At 34.6% G+C, this 18,365-nt stretch overlaps 3 protein-coding genes and 1 long non-coding RNA gene across 4 annotated transcripts in view; 2 read left to right on the top strand and 2 right to left on the bottom strand.

The window, feature by feature from the left end:
• LOC124456274 (kinesin-like protein KIF2A) overlaps positions 1–6,560 on the top strand; it is a 29,403-nt gene extending 22,843 nt beyond the window's left edge. Inside the window, exons 19-28 of the mRNA XM_047006753.1 lie at positions 489–553; positions 669–757; positions 1,240–1,305; positions 1,428–1,472; positions 1,844–1,911; positions 2,616–2,763; positions 4,239–4,346; positions 4,815–4,887; positions 6,023–6,085; positions 6,297–6,560. Coding sequence (XP_046862709.1) covers positions 489–553; positions 669–757; positions 1,240–1,305; positions 1,428–1,472; positions 1,844–1,911; positions 2,616–2,763; positions 4,239–4,346; positions 4,815–4,887; positions 6,023–6,085; positions 6,297–6,376 — 805 coding nt within the window. The 3' untranslated portion in view covers positions 6,377–6,560. The remainder of the gene's footprint in view (positions 1–488; positions 554–668; positions 758–1,239; positions 1,306–1,427; positions 1,473–1,843; positions 1,912–2,615; positions 2,764–4,238; positions 4,347–4,814; positions 4,888–6,022; positions 6,086–6,296) is intronic.
• Positions 6,561–7,297: 737 nt separating this feature from the next.
• On the bottom strand, positions 7,298–10,356 carry LOC124456276 (zinc finger protein 622-like). Its single transcript, XM_047006754.1, has 2 exons — positions 10,321–10,356; positions 7,298–8,901 (listed from the first exon to the last, which is right to left on the bottom strand). Exon 2 carries the CDS (start codon positions 8,783–8,785, stop codon positions 7,703–7,705), a length of 1,083 nt encoding a protein of 360 aa, XP_046862710.1. The 5' UTR covers positions 8,786–8,901; positions 10,321–10,356; the 3' UTR covers positions 7,298–7,702.
• Positions 10,357–11,975: 1,619 nt separating this feature from the next.
• Positions 11,976–13,667, bottom strand: LOC124456277 (PCNA-associated factor-like). Its single transcript, XM_047006755.1, has 3 exons — positions 13,515–13,667; positions 12,794–12,913; positions 11,976–12,369 (listed from the first exon to the last, which is right to left on the bottom strand). The coding sequence occupies exons 1-3, from the start codon at positions 13,549–13,551 to the stop codon at positions 12,275–12,277; spliced, it is 252 nt and encodes an 83-aa protein (XP_046862711.1). The 5' UTR covers positions 13,552–13,667; the 3' UTR covers positions 11,976–12,274.
• Positions 13,668–15,706: 2,039 nt separating this feature from the next.
• Positions 15,707–16,669, top strand: LOC124456278. Its single transcript, XR_006952199.1, has 2 exons — positions 15,707–15,836; positions 15,972–16,669. It is a non-coding gene; the product is annotated as an uncharacterized LOC124456278 (long non-coding RNA).
• Positions 16,670–18,365: the final 1,696 nt, after the last annotated feature.

The following is an 18,365-nucleotide window of genomic DNA, read 5'->3' on the forward strand; positions in this document are numbered from 1 at the left end:
CAAGGCAAACATATTAAAATTATTTTTCGAATCCTATATTATTAAAAAATACTGTAGTTGTTTGGCAAAAGTCTATTCTGATTGGCCGAATTGATAGTCAAATATCTTTTCGGAAAGGTAAGTCTTAGTACGTTCTTGTCGCTCTAATGGAAGTCATTCCTTTCTGAATAAACCATGAAAACGGAAGGAAAGCGTAATAATAGGAAGGAAGGGCAATAAGAATCGCGATAGTTTTGGTCTTACATGTTGTGATTTTTAAGCTCAAATTATGGTGTAACATGACCATGCAGTGCCTCTAAAGTACTTTTTTCACATATTATGCACAGAAATACTAGTTGGTGAAATACATGATTTAGTCCTTTTACTTTTTTTTAGATTTTTGCCTTTCAATTTATTTTTTAATTCATTTGTTAATTGCAAATTTTTTGTAATGTGACCAAATATATTTATTTTACGTTTACACCGTAATTTATTACGCATCATTGTAGAGGTGTTATGAAAAGTGGAGCAGGTGGTCAGCTGTATGGTAAATTTTCCTTAATTGACCTCGCAGGTGAGAAATAAGGGTGCATTGGTGATGCTAATTCAATCCTATATTTTAAAATTCAGTTAATATTTGTACATTTGTGTACATTAAAGTCTGTTTTACATATTCTCTTGAATTAAAGGAAACGAGAGAGGAGCAGATACGTCCAATGCAGACCGACAAACAAGACTGGAAGGCGCCGAAATCAATAAAAGTTTACTTGCTTTAAAGGTGCATTTTGTGTATTCATCAATGCGCTGTCTCGAAATCAGGGCAAAGATTTTGTATACAATGCATTTTTTCAAAAGTTATATGTCTTGAAATGGAATGCAGTTTTCATAAGAAAATTTACACAAGCTTTTAGCAAAGTATTCTGTATCATATAAATGTATTTTTTGCTCAAAAAACTGAAAAAATGGACTTGTTCCTGCAGAAGGCAGTTCACGACATTCTACTCTACCGTATGCAAATTTTTGGTCTGATTCCAAAAGAACAGTCTGCGATAAGAATTAAACCTGTCGTTCAATTCTTCCTATCTTTTGTTAAAGAACTGTAAAATCAAACAATTATTTTAATTAGCCTTGACTTCGTCCTTGTAGCCACTAATGCTGCGTTTTATGATATTTGGATGGAAAAATTTATAATTGTTTAGTAAATTGTGTACGATATTACTTTCTACACATGCATTGTCTTTTTGTATTTTATTTAATTAGGAATGTATTCGTGCACTTGGAAGACATGGGGCTCATTTGCCTTTTCGAGCAAGCAAATTAACGCAGGTGCTTTTAATGGATTGTCTATGTTTTTTTTCAAATATTTGCGAGACGGGGTTTTATTTGAATCAACTGGTTTACTATTTATTTACAAGTTTCAATTATTTTACCAAACAATTCTATTTAAGGTTCTTAAAGATTCGTTTATTGGTGACAACTCCAAAACATGCATGGTTGGTACTTATGAAGTATTGTGTAAACATGGCTGTATCCAGCTCAATAATTTGGGGGGAGGGGCATTATTCATATATCCATGTTTTGCCGTATTTAGTTCCTTTGAAATCAATTCCTTTCTGCAGATTAGAACAAATATAGCTATATAAATACTACCCTCCCCCCAATTATGGAGGCTAGCTACGCCACCTTGTCGAAATATAGCGATCTTGATAAATGAGAGATAAACCTTGACATGACCTCTTTGATCGTATGGTACGATCTGGGAATAAAGTGTGAGGCCACTTGTCCTTTTAATAAATATTAATCGTTGTAATGAATTGAAAAAATGAAACTTTTGCGAAGAAGCATTTTTGTCTGATGATTTCAGATTGCAACCATATCTCCCGGGATGAGTTGTTGCGAACACTCGCTTAACACGTTACGTTACGCTGATAGGTACGTGGTGCATTGAAACTTAGTGATTATCAAATCCTTGTTTTGTATGTTTTGGTCTTATCGAACTATGGACGTATAGTTGGAAGCAATTTTAAAAAAATGACCATCCAAGCTCTGAACTTTATATTTCATTTACGTATTTGAACAATTTAGTTTTGCAGACTGACTTGTTAGCGTTAAGTATCTAATTTTGTGTAGGTAATACTATCGTTTCTTTTACAATTTGGATAAAACATGCAGGAATGAGTTCAAATCACAGTCAAGAAAAATGCTCTTCTGTTAGTTTTTGCTTTTAAATTATCAATAATTTTTCAAACAAGATTGAAAACTGGAAAATTACACAAAAGTTTGTTGCAGTGTTTTAATTAAGAGGCGGTTGCCGCCTCCTATTTACCGCTGTATGGTTTACCGCTATATGGTTTACCGCTGCCTATTTTGCATCATACAGCCGCTTGTTTGCTTGTCAGTCTGAAATTAACAACGTGAAAAATTTGTAGTAAAAGGCAAATGAACTTCTGTATTATTTAATTTCTCTTAAAATTATGACAAATTTTTCTTCAGAAATATAGAATATGCAGCAATAAATTAACATACATACAATGAATCAATTCATAGGTAGAAGTTGGCCATCTACTTTTCGTTCTAGCTTACAAACACCTTAAAAACTTCATAATTTTGCTGTCATCTCTTTCTCTGTTAAATAGAGTGAAGGAATTGGGTCCTGATAATGGCAAAGAGAATGGTAGGGAATATATTGCTTTCGACGATGTCCCGGATGTTGTCTCGCCGACCCTGTCAAGAGGTGATCCTGCTTCGAATAATGCCGACCTTGCATTGTTGTGTACACATAGTGTAAGTTCATCGCGATATTGTCAGATACTTCAACATCAATGGATTATCATGCACCCTCAACAGTGACGTAGCCATCCTGAAAGTTTGGTCATACAATGCAAATTTCTGATCATTCGTGATATTGGAATTCAAAAGCCTATATGATGCGTTCTTGCTCTATAGCGTCAGCAATTCACGACCCAAAAAATTGATTGAAAATTTATATTAAGTTACAGATGTGCTATGGCTTCTGGAGCAAGCATATTATGATTGTCCAGAAGCCATAACACAGAAGACAGAAGACATTTTGAAAAATAGTTTTCAAAATGTCTTCTGTCAACTCGAAAAAAAAAACTGTCAAGAGCGTTTTTGTATCGAAAAACCAAAAGCTGTAGAGAAAAAGACAAAAATCAAGATTATTTTTCCAAAAAGAAACACGGCAATTTAGCATCAAATTTGCCCGTTCTTTAGGCATTTTTTACCCACACTGAAGTTCATTTTCTTTTGTTCTTTATTTTTTGAGGCAGTAGCAGCAATAAACATTAGCTACCTCTGTTGCTACAATAACAAGTTTTAATTTCGCTTTGCTATTGTTATTCGACATATTTGTTTTCTTTTTGGTGTTGAACTCGCATAAATACATCAGATGCATTATTTACAAACAGCGATTTGTCTTACACGACAAATTTTTCATACACAGCAAAAATCACGTAATATAGCGTGAGGTCAACCCGACAAATCGTTGTGTGTAAAGTACCTTTATGCCATTGAGTCCAGGGGCGTCCGAAGCGTGAAGGGCAAGGGGGAATAAGCCCCCCTCCCCACTTGTCTTAGAAGGGGGGGTACTGTCCCCCCCACTTTGCATTAAAATAGCTAAATTACTAAGAAAAAATGTTTACTACCAGTCTATTTTAAGTATAAATTATATGTATGTACAATGTAGCTGAGTAAACTTCTAGAGAAACACGCAGGAAACTTTTGCAATTCTTGCATTTCATTAGTTTATTACATGTGTGATTGAGCGACGGGTGTTGTTAAAATTCAAAGTGGTGTTTACCTAGCAACATTTTGTACATCGGTACTCAAAATTTCTAAAATATCCCGCGTCCCTTCCCCACGGCATTTAAAGTATAAGGTGTCTTTGCTCGTTTATTTCCACGAAGCTCAAATTATCGCTAAGTAAAAAGGAGAGTACACCTTCCATCCATCTTTTGTTTTACTTTTTGTCCTAATTTATCGTTATGCACTGCCCTGTGCCTGTTTTATAATTGTAGCATACTAATTTGGAGAAAAATTTGTATTCACTGCTATGAAAGTCATTATTTTTACCGTGAATAAGCTTAGAATTATGTCCATACTTTCATTGTAAATTATGCTGGACTTCACAAAGTTGAAAGAAAGCAAGGTCTTGCTTTAAATTGGATGTATCATAATGTAAAAAGTCACCCCTGCACTTGCATGTGATAAATGGAACTTTTTGTCATTTCATTATTTAGGGTTCTGGTGAAATGGATCACAATGAATTGTACACTTTTCACGAAGCCGTTAATCAACTCCAGGATGCCGAAGAACAACTTGTTGAATGTCATAAGAACAGCGTTAAGGTGAGAAAAAGGAATTCGTCATTTGGTCTGCATGTTAATTTGCAAAGCTTTAATCAATTTAAATGGACTATTGGCAAGCTACTTAAAAACTGAAGGTAGTGTTTTCGACTTATATGTTTAGAAGTCCAATTAAAGAATGTTATAGGGTATGTTTTGCGGATGCGACATTATTAAATTTTTTGTTTGAAATTGAAACTATTATGGTACTTCATGAGGGTAGCGTTGAGAAATATAAGATATTTTTCATTTGAGAACACATCGATTATAACCCATAATAAATTCAAAAAATCAGAAATATGATAGACCATAGAAACTCAAGAAATTATACGAGGTTGCATCAGTCATTTTTTGTGTTGTTTTAATGTAAAAAAATGCTTATTGTATTTGAAATAGGCTACATTGTTTAAGCCAATGCAAATATAAAAATGGCTTTTATTTAGGAATCTTAAACATGCGTATTTATTACAGGAAACTAAAGCACTTTTACAACAAGAGGAATCACTGTTGGATAAAGTTGATGATGTGGATTCTGATTTAGAACGTATGTAATTCATATCTAAACTTAACGAAAATTATATTTAAACGTACTTAATTTTTTAATAGTGTTGTTTACCCGCATTTGATGATTCTTTTTTCAGTAATACTAATGGCACGTTGAGGGGCTTGGGAACTAGTTAATATACAGAGTGCAAAATATTGGAACAATCGAACACTTAATAGGGTTAAGGGAGTTTCAGGAAATTTGGCTGAGGGGTGTTCGAACTCTCAGCTTCGAAATCTCGAGTTGTTTTGGATTTTTTGTTTTTAATCCTCACGATTATACGTAAATTTGAGATTAAATTAATGCTATTATGAATAATTGATTAAGTTATTTTAAAAACGGTATTTAAAAACAACAAAAAAATAATCTGCAATTTGGGTGCCCAGCATACGCGTGTGCATCGGTCAAATGTCCTGAAAACATGTTAGCTTGAAGAGCATGCGTCATGTTTTATCAACCTTAGTTTAGTCATTTTTGTGCCTAAATTATGTCGAAATTGCTTCTCAAAAACAAGATTCTCATCGTAAAAATGTTCATTATTTACAACATTTTTCCTGTCAGATGAACCATTAGAAGCCCAACTACCTATTTCCAACAAAAGTTTTAGCAAATCTTGCGCACTGCTAAATTTTGGGACATTTTCCTAACTTTTCAGTTAATTTAGCCACCTTGTCTTTTCCTCAGCTCAATTGTGGATTGTGAGTACTCGGTCATACCCCCCATTAAACCACGGTATAGTGCAATTGTTACAGGGACCGGTTGCACGAAGCCTGGATAGCGCTATCCACTGGATAGCAATTTTTTAAACTTTTATAAAACCTTTAAAAAGCAAAAAATATAACATTCCAAATGAGCAATTAATAAATTAAAATATTGTTTCGAAGATTACGAAATGTCTTTGTCGTAAGAAAAATATAAACACCTTTTATACAAGTTTGAAAATTTTTGCTATCCAATGGATAACGCTATCCAGGCTTTGAGAAACCGGCCCCAGGTGTTTAGACTTCCACTTAGTTTGATTATGTCCATATATATCATTAGCGCATGCATAAAATACACCTTTGTGTCTCATGCAGCACGGTGGAAATATCTGTGCAGTTACCTGTTTTGGCTAAAAAAATGTTATTTCCCTTAGAATACGTACAACGACTTGATGGTATATTGAAACAGAAAATCGAGAACTTCACTAGCCTTCGGGGTAAGTGCAAAGTCATGCTGTTCTCGTTTGCGGTTCACATCATGCAAAATTAACTTTTCGCAAAAAATTGAAAATTGCAATGCAAGTCTTCTCAAAATATATCTCTGTTTGTTCCGCTTTTTTATTTCTCTCACAGTCACGTTTTTGCCTCCTGTTCTATTTTATCTTTTTCCTTTACTTTTGAATATGTGAATTTTATTTCTCGTGTTAGAGCGTGTCCAACAGTTCAAAAGCCGACTCGAGCAAGAAGAAAAAGCCAGTAAAAATATACAGAGGTTACCATTTGTGTAAGATTTTGAGCATCGTAATTTGTTAAGCATAAAGACAGAAATATCTACAAATATTTAATTATTTACGTATATTACGAATAATATATTTAGCTACAGCATGTAAAGAGAGATGTAAAAATAACACAGATTTCTTTACCAAAATTGTCAATATTGTTCATACTATTAAATTATGTTATTTAAACCTATATACTCTTTACTTTCACCAAAAATTTTAATTTATTGCGGGTAGTTTTAGAAGTGTCAAAATACGTACGTGGTGGTTAAACATGGGAACCTAAATACTAACACATGCCCACTGACCACGAAGAGCAAAGCTTGCCTGCCATAATTAGTAGTAGCTACTAATTAGTGTTAGGAAATGTTAATTAAGACGTTGAAATTGTACATGTGGAAAAACACACGAATGTTATTGTAACTCTTAGCCATTTAATAAGCATTCCCAAAACAATGCTATTCCTATTCTTTCCATCAATACATGTTCTTAATGACGTTTAATGTCATTTCAATTACAATGATAAAGAACATCTAGGAAATTTGAAACACTGACTTCTTATCTGTCTGAAAATAATTATCATGGGCACACCAATACTGATCAACTGAGCTCTCCATGAAAACAAGTTAAAGATTTCTAGTTGTTGTGGAATATTCAAGGAGTCAGAATACAATACAATTCACTACTACTTGTATTATCTCCATGAAGATTGAAAATAGTATGTTATGTATTATATTCCATTATATTTCAAACAATTTATCAGAAATATAAGCTTGTGATAAATTTCTGCCTAAATAAATAAATAATAAATAAAACATCACATAAAATAAAATTATCCGACTGAAATTATTTTTTTAATTCATTTGTAAAGTGACACCACTGATTTGGCAAATGGCAATTTTTTCAAACAGTCATCAAATTCATGTATTATTTCAAGTTATAATTTGATTTATTGTTTATCAACGTAGCAAACAGGAATGAATGCAAAAAACATTTAACAATACCTGTTGGGTGACTGGCTAATATCAGTAAGGTGTACAATTGTATATCAGGCTAACAGGTGACACCTGTCAGGTGTAGTATCTTTAAATAATTTGAATATCTTTAGTTTCATTTCAGTTATTCTTCATTAAATATGGCATCAACCAATGTAAATAATTATTACATAGAAAGTTTTTTCAATTCAAAAATTGCCTTTACAATTTGTGCTCAATCAATCGTTCTAATGATAAAAATTTTGTACCATGTCTTTACATGTGAATCAAAATTTAGTGATATAACATAAACTTTCACTATACCTTTACTTTGAAAGTTTAATGCAATTAGAGTTCCAAATTAATACCTAACTTGCTCTCTAAAGTGTGTTTGCATCTTATTTGATTTGACATTAAGTTTAAGTGTCTGTTTTTTCTGGTAACTGCTCTTCATTTTCAAATTTTGAATTTTCAGTCGATTTGCTTTTGATATGTTTCCTTGCCAACCAAGTCTGTCATAATCTGACATGAGCCCTCGTACTACAATTTGATTTTGTTTAACCTGTTCTGGTTTGAGATTTTGCTTGTAGTAATTCTTTAATGACCTATGCCCTATTTTTGCCCCAGAAGATAAGCACAATTCACCAGTTTTCTCTGATATAAACAATGCAATTTCTTCAGCAAAAACTTCAGATGAGTCACCATCAAGAAGAATATTGCCATCTGGGTAACTGCTGGTAAAATCATAGAAGTCTGAAAATTCCAAAACAGCATCACCTTCATAATGTAACTTGCAGTGTCCCTTATCTCTCATGTGGGTCTGAACTGCTTCAATGGAGTAAAATGTCTTCCCTTTCCCATTACAGTACAAGCAAAGTTTGCCAAGTCCAACCTTCTCTCCCAGGTAACCTATCAAAGCTTCCATGTCAGTCACATATTCAATATCAGGGATAAAAAAGCTGTGTGATTTTGTCATGTGTCTCATATTGTCTTCAAATGTTTTGCTGAAATGCGGACAGAACAAACACTGAGTTGTTTCAAGGCTTTCGTCATCACAATCTTCGTCAGATGACACTGAGCACACAGATTTTTTGACATTTCTTTCATTCTCCACATGTTCTACAGACTTTATAGGTGCGTGAATACTTTTCTTCGCCAATTGTTCTTCGTGTTTCTTTGAATGTAAATGATTGGCGAAAGCGTTCTCTGAGGAAAAATCTTTACTACAAACCTCGCAGTGTTGGGATGGCTTTTGAGCTGCTGACGCTTTCATCTCCGCTTTTTGTGCCAGTACTTTTTCACGAAACGTTTCAGCCGTTACTGGAGGCATCTCAGCTACTTTTCGTTTTAGATTATAACGGTGCCAGTCGCTTTTATAATGTGCCCTCTGAGTATCACCATCAGCAAACGTCACACGACACGAAATGCACGTATGAGAAAGCATACTTTTTATACTATGCTTTATACATAAGTCATTTATTCGATAAATTCAAACACATTTTTCTCTACTGATCGTAGTGCTCATTCAATGGCAGGAATCCCTGATTCGATTCGACAACAACGGAACCACAGAATAGATATATACAGAAGCGCCACTCGATGTCGGAACCTTTGATGTTGGTGTCCGCAGCATCCGGGCAACTTTACACGGCGGCCATGTTTCCAGCCAGATAAATGCAGCCAGATCGCAATATAATATATAGTTCTACGGATGGGTTTTGGCAAATAAACCCAAATATTTCTATAGATTGGCCATTTTTAAATATTTTTGTGTGGATACAGTTAACACATCAAGCTCTCAACAATTTATCATTAATTCGACGTCCGTTTTGATAAATGAGGGTTTATTTACAAAGTAGATATGTATCTGACGAGATGCGTACTCGGTATATGGTTTGTCGTCAGTTTTAATTTTATCATATAAGAATTCTACAGAGAATCTTGAAGACATTTGTTCTAACATTTGAAATCTCGGTCGTGGCTGAAACAAGTGACAAATCAAATTATCCTCCAGTTAAGTTTATATATTGCAAACAACGTTTGGCAGGACATTCGAATCACCAAAATTGTCTACCCAGGTGTTTTAAACTATCAGAAGCGATGCTGCATGGCCACTATGAAAGTCATCTGATGCCAAAATATTTTGTATTCATCACAGTTGTGACTTGTGAAGCTTGAATGACTTTTTGAGCAAGTTGGAACATAAGCAGTAGCATGTTGGCCTCCACCAATAAAGTGCTTGAATAGCAATTTGTAAAACATATACTGCCATATGGTCCACATGATTTAACTTTGTTATTTCTGCCTTTTTAAATTCAATCAGGAGATTATTTATATATTTGACATGGATGCTTATTGATGATGTGAGAAGTGAACATAAAAAAGCTTCCTGAATGCTTTTGTGAATTGGATTGGTGTTGGCTTGGCAGTTTCCCCCTGTCAAATGTTTTAAAAAAGTTTTCTGGTGTATCTGTGTTTCACCTTTTGGTAAACATTTTACTGTGTAAAGTATTACGATTTAAATAATGGCATTAAGAGTAACTATAACTGGTTTTTGTCAGAATAAGTTCTGTTCGTGACATGATTACTTACAATAAAAATTTTAATTTACTGAATGAAGTTTATGACCCTTTGTTGCAATAATTTCTCTCTGCTGGTTGATCAATGCAGTGAATCAAACATAATTCTAATCATTTTCACATACAATTGTTGGTCACAACTCACAAGTGAAGTTTAACCAAAGAGGTTTCTCACCTCATATGCTTGGTATCCTATCCGATGGCATTAAAATTTTGTCCATAAGTGAATTTAAATTCGTCAAATTTTCGAAAAACAACTCTTCATAATATTAATCTATATACATTCTGGCCAGTTTATCTGGCTGGAGTGGCGGACGCAAAAGATGCGCACTTAAGAACTGGGTACAAGTAGGGACAGATTTTTCGCTGAGTGGCGCTTCTGTATATATCTATTCTGTGACGGAACTACTAACCTGATGAATGAACGTGCTGGTTTATAATTTATATCTAGTGAAATGCTGACGTAATGCTGTGACTAACCAGAAAATAATTTGTGACGTTGCAAAGCTTTGGACCGCAAAAGTTGCTCTTCTCTTCCGTCTTCTACTGTCAGTTCTAGTGTGTCTTCTACAGATACAGCTATAGATCATCATACACGAGACCGCCGAGAGCAATTGCAAAAATTCTGAAATAAAAGTTGAGAAATAAAAATTGAATACGGAAAGCTGAACAGGGGCTAAGGAAGCACGTTTGAGTTGGGAAATGAGGATTGCAAAACTTCTAGAGCACTTGCTTGGTGAATTCACGTTGACACGTATTTTTTTCTGTTGAAAATACCTTGCCATGCTAATGGCTCATAAAAAGCAGTCTGCGAATGTCCTATTGCAAATCGAATCACTTTTTTGTTCGTTCATCTCAAGCAAGAATACTATCGTAGCTGCTTTTTCGTGGTGGTGATTAAAGAAGTAAATTAATGCCTTTCATGCAGGTCCATCAGTAAGGATGTATGACGAATTTCCATGATACTAAAGACACCGGGCCGTTTCTGTATCTCGACAAATTTTTTTGTCAATTTTTTAACGCGCGAATTGCATCATTGAAAAAATGAAGATGTCTACAATGATTTTTTCAAGATGATGTTGCGCGTCGTTGCAAAACAGAGTGTCTCATCTCTTTTTCTTAAATTCTTTTACCTCGATCAGACTATATGATGTAGTATCTAAAGCACCTTCTTTCCATCACAGAACCATCCGACTAGAATCACAACTTCAAACTTGTTATTTGATTACTCGACATTCTTTAAACAAAACAAGTGAAATTTTTACTCACTCAGGGAAACTTGTTCACATCCCACTGTTTCACATTTCACATTAAATAAAAGTGTTTGTGTTCACAATAATTGTTCTTTTTTGTTCGCGATGCGAAGTATGATTGGCTTCGTTAAAGCAATGCACCCAAACTTACAAATCCATTGTCTTAGCTATTATTTCATGGTTGAAGGTAAGAATGAATTTGATTAATTTGATTCTCTGTGAATTTTTCTACCTTAAGACAGAAGCAGTCATTATCTGGTTGCTTTTCCTTCATAGGACAAGATTTTTGTCTTTTGCTTTTGTTCTCACTTCCTCTTATCCACTGCGTTACCTTTTGGCACGTTTGTTTCTTTCTCGCTATTGAGTACTGAAATCTTCATTTACAATTTAAAATTACCAACATCCTTTTACCAACTCCTTGTTCCCTAACTGAATTATGTTATATTATGTGTTTATTTCTCGTTTTTGTCAGTGAAATACTGCAAGTGAAAACTGCTGGAAAATTGACAAAAAGTGGGTCATTTCCAAACTGTTATTTACGTAGCTACTGCTTTTTTGGAATCAGTCACTAGTCGGGCAACAACTCTTTCAGTAAGTGAGCCACTATTAGAAAATGTTATAAAGATGGAAGGAACTAGTCAGAATACTGAAGAATTTATATGAAACTAATTGGCAAATGGCATGACAAATACAAGTGATTCCAACAGAATTGAACGTTAAACTGTGCCGCAGGAGGAAAATATATTGTTCACCAATCTGCGCGGGGATAAATCATAGGAGATCAGATAAAACTGACTAAAAATTTCTGTTTCAAAACTAATGAAAAGTGTATTGAAAATTTATGCACAAAACATAACTAAAATATATAAATTCACTTTAATAACAAAAGTAATAATAATTTGCTTAAAACAACTAAAACAAAAAGTAATATAAATTCACTAATTTTTGAGAGTCACTGTTAGTAATTGAGTATATTACTGAGTCGTGAGATTAAAGTATGTTAAGTACAAAACAAAACAAAACGAGCTATATTACATGTTTAAGATTACTGATTTGCTTCATATAGGTGAGGTTTTTTCAACTTCCAATGACGAAATAACCTTACTGCATTCTATTGGAATCTCGAGTCTTTACCTTTGGAATCTTGGAGTTTTCACCTTCTGGAGTGCTGCATTTTGAGAAGAAACTGGCAATACCTATTCACGGAAGGAAGATTTTATTATTTTACCAAACAACAATACAGCAGTAGCAACAAAACAATTTCAGAAATTACTTGCAAGCAATTAAGCAAATAAAATCCACAAATTGTATCTGAATAAATCCCACTTGGCCAGTACTTTACACATGATATATACATCAAATTAGATCATATTGGTTCAAATCTGTTATGATGAAGCCTTTGTGGACTGGTCACTTATTTTGCTATGTATACAAAACAATCACATATTTTATTTGAAAATTCAAAACCAATTGACTGATGTACTTTTGACTGAGATTACACGGTGTACTCTGTTAGATTGAAAATTAGATATTGACACTATTGATTAGAAAATTTCTGATTGAACTATGATGTCAGAATAAATACATAACCATGACATTGCATGGATGTTATTATTTCACCTTTTTGCCATGATGGTGTTGGTGTCCACCTTACAGGATTTCCAGCACCATATCTATCTTTTGATGCAGGGGTGCTGGATGGATTAGCAAGTTGTTTCCTTGGTGCCTTTGCTCCAATAACTGTTGTACAATTTAAAAAATGTATGTCACACACTTTTGATTCAGACATAATGGCAATTAAGACAAACTAGACAGTAGACAAGATAAATTTTATAGATAAAAATTTGCAGTTTCGGGCAAGAAAGAGAAAAGAATTTTAATTTGAAACGAATGACAAAAAACATGAGTGGATGGATATGAAAGCTACTATGGTAACTAATAAGTAAGTAGAACTAGTAAATAAATGGCCAAGTTTAATAGAAAGCTCTTGGTGAATTGTACTTGGTATTTCAATATGAACTATTCGAATGGAGATTAGGATAGTGTTTAGACTTGGGTGACACATAAAGATGTGGTGTAATTAATTGTGATTTAGGAAATCATCAAAAGAGCGAAATGTGCACAGTTTTGCTCATTTATGGAGTGGAATTTGGCTACCCGTATTATGAATTTTACGTTGATAGAATGTTTACTTCGGCGATTTTTAAGTCAAGCGTACTACGTACATGAAGAGCTTAAAGTTAGGAGCACGACAAGTGTGAATGCAAGAGACAAGCGACATGGTTCACATAATATATGAATAAGATCAATCCACACATCTAAGACAAAAATTTCATTTTACCTTTTCTGCCACTACTATCTGCCTTTGTGCGCACCATAATAGTCTTAGCAGGAATCAAGGTAATTTCACTGATCTGTGAATTTTGAAAGAAATGTATTTGACAAGCTTGCGACTTGTCAAATTTATTTTAAAAATGGTGCCACGTGACGTTAAAACAGTGGTAATAGCGGGAATGCTGCACTGATATGTATATTAGACTGGATAACGCATGTCTTGCGAAAATTGAAGTTGGAAAATCGATCATTTGCTACTGGCTTCATGGGGGGTATCGGCCCACTTTACTTTTGTATTACAAAATCACAGTTTTCGCGTTTTTATTCCCTTTACAAACTTCTGATTAAGGCAAAATTTTTATGACATGTAGAGGAAAACCGGTAGAGAGTTTTAACCCTGAAGCTCTGTTTTTTTGGCTTTGTAACGACTAGAAATAAGATGGCAAGTTGTATTGAAATTTAAAAGTTGAAGGTGACGAGGACAATTTCAGCCGTGCGAAGCATTTTTAGAAGATGAATACTTAAATTAAAAATTTACACCAAAGCATAGAATAGAGAATATAAAGAAGAGCAACTCGCGTCGGTAACCTTTGATGTAAGCGTGGCGCGCATACCGGAAATGTGACGGCCGCCATTACTCTGGCCAGTTAAGTGTACAACATTTACTATGAAAATATATTGAGTGGAAGCAGTAAAGTGGGTTAAAATATAGATTTTTTGAGCTGTTGGCTGTTTTTGGCATCTTTTTGAAAGAAATTGAAATAAAAAGGCAAGTATTTTGTATATATCATGTAACAAATGCATTTATTTAATATATTTATAGCGGAATTCAGTCGGAAAGCTTGAACAGGTTCTGAGGTTCACAAGTCCTGAGGACTTAAATGAACTTGGATGTATTACATGTTAAATATATTATTGTGATATAAAAAGCTTTTGTTTTCAATTTAGTTTTATAAAGGACAAAAAATTATATGCACAAAGCCCTCAAAGGTGTGTGACTTTAATGTACTTTCTGTCTTTCTTTTTAGTTGTTGCGAATATGCGGTTCGCAAATTTTATGGCGTAATAAATGCGCATTCTTACAAAAAAGTTTCTGCAAGAACTCAAATGGGAATTCCGTACAGCAATCAAATTCCTTTGGTATGGACTTGACGGTGTCTAATATACTTCGACCAACACCTTCGCTCTTTGTGTAGACAGAAAACGTCTTAATAAATGTGTCTTCAAGTTTGATGATGTATTCCAGATAAGGAGAAGATGGTGATTGTAGTCCTCCTAAATCAGATTTCTTTTCATCGAATGCTTTAAAGTGGCAGAATAACTTTCTGCTATCATCCAGTTCTGTAGATGAAAGAGCATTGGTGCATTTCAGACAAGAGTGGAGTTTGAAACTCTTCATTAGAAGAAAACCAGACACATATGCAATGTCATTTTCCCTCATTATGTTAGTAACAACATTTGGCTCCTTGTAGTCAGTAGGACCAAATGCTAAAATTTGTGGTTGCGGAGGTGGAGAGGCTTGAACCGTTTCCTTCTGGCTGACTTTATTCTTTGCAACATTTTTGGAATACTCAACCAGCATAGAATCAAGGTCGTTGTCACAATTTCCAGATGAACAGGTTAGAAGGGAACTGAAGAAAAGCTTTCTAAATGCTTGCATAAATGCTTGCTTGGGTTGGAGTGGGGTTATCACTATTGCCTCCCGGGCGACGAATAGTACCAAAAAAATTTTCTAGTGGGTCAGTATTTAGTCGTCTGGTAAAAAGAAACTTAAACTGATGCACTGATCGTAATGTTTCCCATATCGAGATGATGGCTTTAAGTGTCACTAACCAGCCATGCAGACATTTAACTCTACCAGTGACATCTTTATTCCCTTGGAACACTTTCAATTTTTTGATGAAATTGATGCTTTCCTTCAGAAATTCAATGTGGAATGATCTTTCATTGATGGCACATCTAAGTTCTTTACTCGTTTGCAACATGGAACTGTTTACACAGTCAAAAATAGAATCAAATTTGCAAACAAATTCTGAAGTTCCCATTGCAGAGGAAGGAAGACCACCCATGCTCACATATGTACAAATTCCTGCGGCCACAGTGTAACTTAAAACTTGAGTGGCATATTTGACTTTCATTTTGTCAAAATTATTTGGGTGGATGTGTTTGTACATTAATTTATGTGCAAGCCTTGTGTGAAGTGAACTGTCTTTGTTATAAAATTGTTCAATATCATTCCACGAAGCAGCAAGGCCATCGGACTTAAAGGCGTATTTCATCAGGTTGTTTCAACACACTTCATTAGATGAGGGGGATCAAACATGAGATGGTAAGTTCTTTCGTTATAAGTAAACCACGGTTTGTCAGGGGTTACTTCCAAACGGTTGGCAAAACTATGAAAATTGGAACCCATGTCGGATATTACCACCACTACATTTAGACCAATTTGCTCCAATTTGTCTAGGGCCTCTTTAAGAACATCTTCCAAAATTTCAGTTGGGCATCCTCCATTGGCAAGCACATAACCAAGACATTTGATGCGCGATATATACTTTGGCTAGCAATATTGTGATACATCACACAACATCACACTATCACACTCGAATGACGTAATGTCCGCAGTGTTGCATTCGTCTTTCTCCCGAAAATACTCGATGAAAACTCTCCTCACTGACAATTTTACCCATTCCGTTTATTTTACGTCTTAATACTCTTTAATTCGAGCGAAAACAGTTTGCAAAACGCTTGCAAATATCGAGCAAGAGTCTGTCATTATACCTTTTTATTTACAATTTTGCATGAACAATTATATGATATGTCACCTATAGCAGTGTAGGTAGGTTCTTAGCCAATTGCAATCGAGATTGCATAATATGCATAATAATAGTATTTCCCATGACTTCTGACTGGAAAAAGCCAAAGGTCATTTCTCACTGGATCACTGGGGAAAGCCGAAATCATTTCTGACTAGGAAAAGCTGAAAATATGTCGAAGCGCAGGCGTAACAATTGTCAATCGGTTGACGATTTGCGAAAAGATGTCAACGAGGAACTACATCAAGAATATGTGGGGTCGAGGATATTAAGTGATATCCAATCTATTAATTTGAAAGTCTGCAATGATCTAAATGTTGATGTAATTCTATTTGTTCTTGTTTTGAAATATGGGTTGTCACTTGTGTGCTCTATTGCCAATGTTGTGTCTTCTTTGCTTGTACTCCCCGTAAATGTACGCCAAGAAGTGTTGGCTTTGGTATGTCACAATGCATCACAATGCATCACAATGCATCACAATGCATCACAATGCATCACACTACATCACACTACATCAAAATGCATCACACTACATCACAATGCATCAAAATGTATCACAATGCATCACAATGCATCACAATGCATCACAATGCATCACAATGTATCACAATCCATCACACTGCATCACCAAGTATCACAATCCATCAAACTACATCCCACTACATCACAATGTATCACAATGCATCACAATGCATCACAATGTATCACAATGCATCACAATGCATCACCAAGTATCACAATCCATCACACTACATCACACTATATCACAATGTATCACAATGCATCACAATGCATCACAATGTATCACAATGCATCACAATGCATCACAATGCATCACAAAGTATAACAATGCATCACAATGCATCACACTACATCACAATGTATCACAATGCATTACAATGCAACACAATGCATCACAATGCATCACAATGCATAACAATGCATCACACTACATCACAATGCATCACACTACATCACAATGTATCACAATCTATCACACTACATCACAATGTATCACAATGCATCACAATGCATCACACTACATCACAATGTATCACAATCCATCACACTGCATCACCAAGTATCACAATGCATCACAATGCATTACACTACAATACAATGTATCACAATCCATCACACTACATCACAATGCATCACACTACATCACACTACATCACAATGTATCACAATCCATCACAATGCATCACAACGTATTACAATGTATCACACTACATCACAATACATCACAATGTATCACAATGTATCACAATGCATCACAATGCATCACACTACATCACAATGTATCAAAATACATCACAATTTATCACAATGCATAACAATGCATCATCTTTATTATTGCAATGTATCACAACATTACAATGTATCGCATTACATCACAATGAACTGTAATAGCGCATCACATGAGAATACAATATTGTAGCTACATATAAAAATTCACTATTTAACTACCTCAAAACTTAAGTAAGCAACAGGTCTACAAATTACTATTATTCTTTTCATGCTAAAATGGGTTGAATATAAATGTGACAAATGTATTTTTACATGAAAAAACGTCAGCAATTTTGTAATAAACGGGCGTCACTTGCCAAAATATTAAACATATTGTAATGGGCTTACCAATTGTGAATACAGCAGCGATACCATTATGATGCAACATGGACATCATAGATTCCACCATTTCACCTAATGTTAAGGAACATAAAGGCAGGTTTACTTTATGCCAAGGAGTTGCTGTTCTTTCCGATTCCAAGATTGCTTTGACCCATATAATGCTGGTCTCTTCTGTAGTAACGACGACACCATCACCGTTCAATTGCAGGTTTTCGCCCAAAACCCAAACGTCTGAATTTGGTTGTCTACCAATGCAGCAAACAGCTTTGTACGTGTCTCTTACTTCATTGATTCGGCATTTCCTGGAAGCGTTATTTTGTTAAAAGTTCAGGGTTTAAATTATTCATTGATGTTAATTTTATTCATGAAGTAGCTAGAAGTTACTTCACCGCAACAAATGGTTAGGCTTATTT

This window comes from Xenia sp. Carnegie-2017, unplaced genomic scaffold (assembly GCF_021976095.1).
Source record: "Xenia sp. Carnegie-2017 unplaced genomic scaffold, XeniaSp_v1 HiC_scaffold_45, whole genome shotgun sequence".
Classification (NCBI taxonomy): Eukaryota; Metazoa; Cnidaria; class Anthozoa; order Malacalcyonacea; family Xeniidae; genus Xenia; species Xenia sp. Carnegie-2017.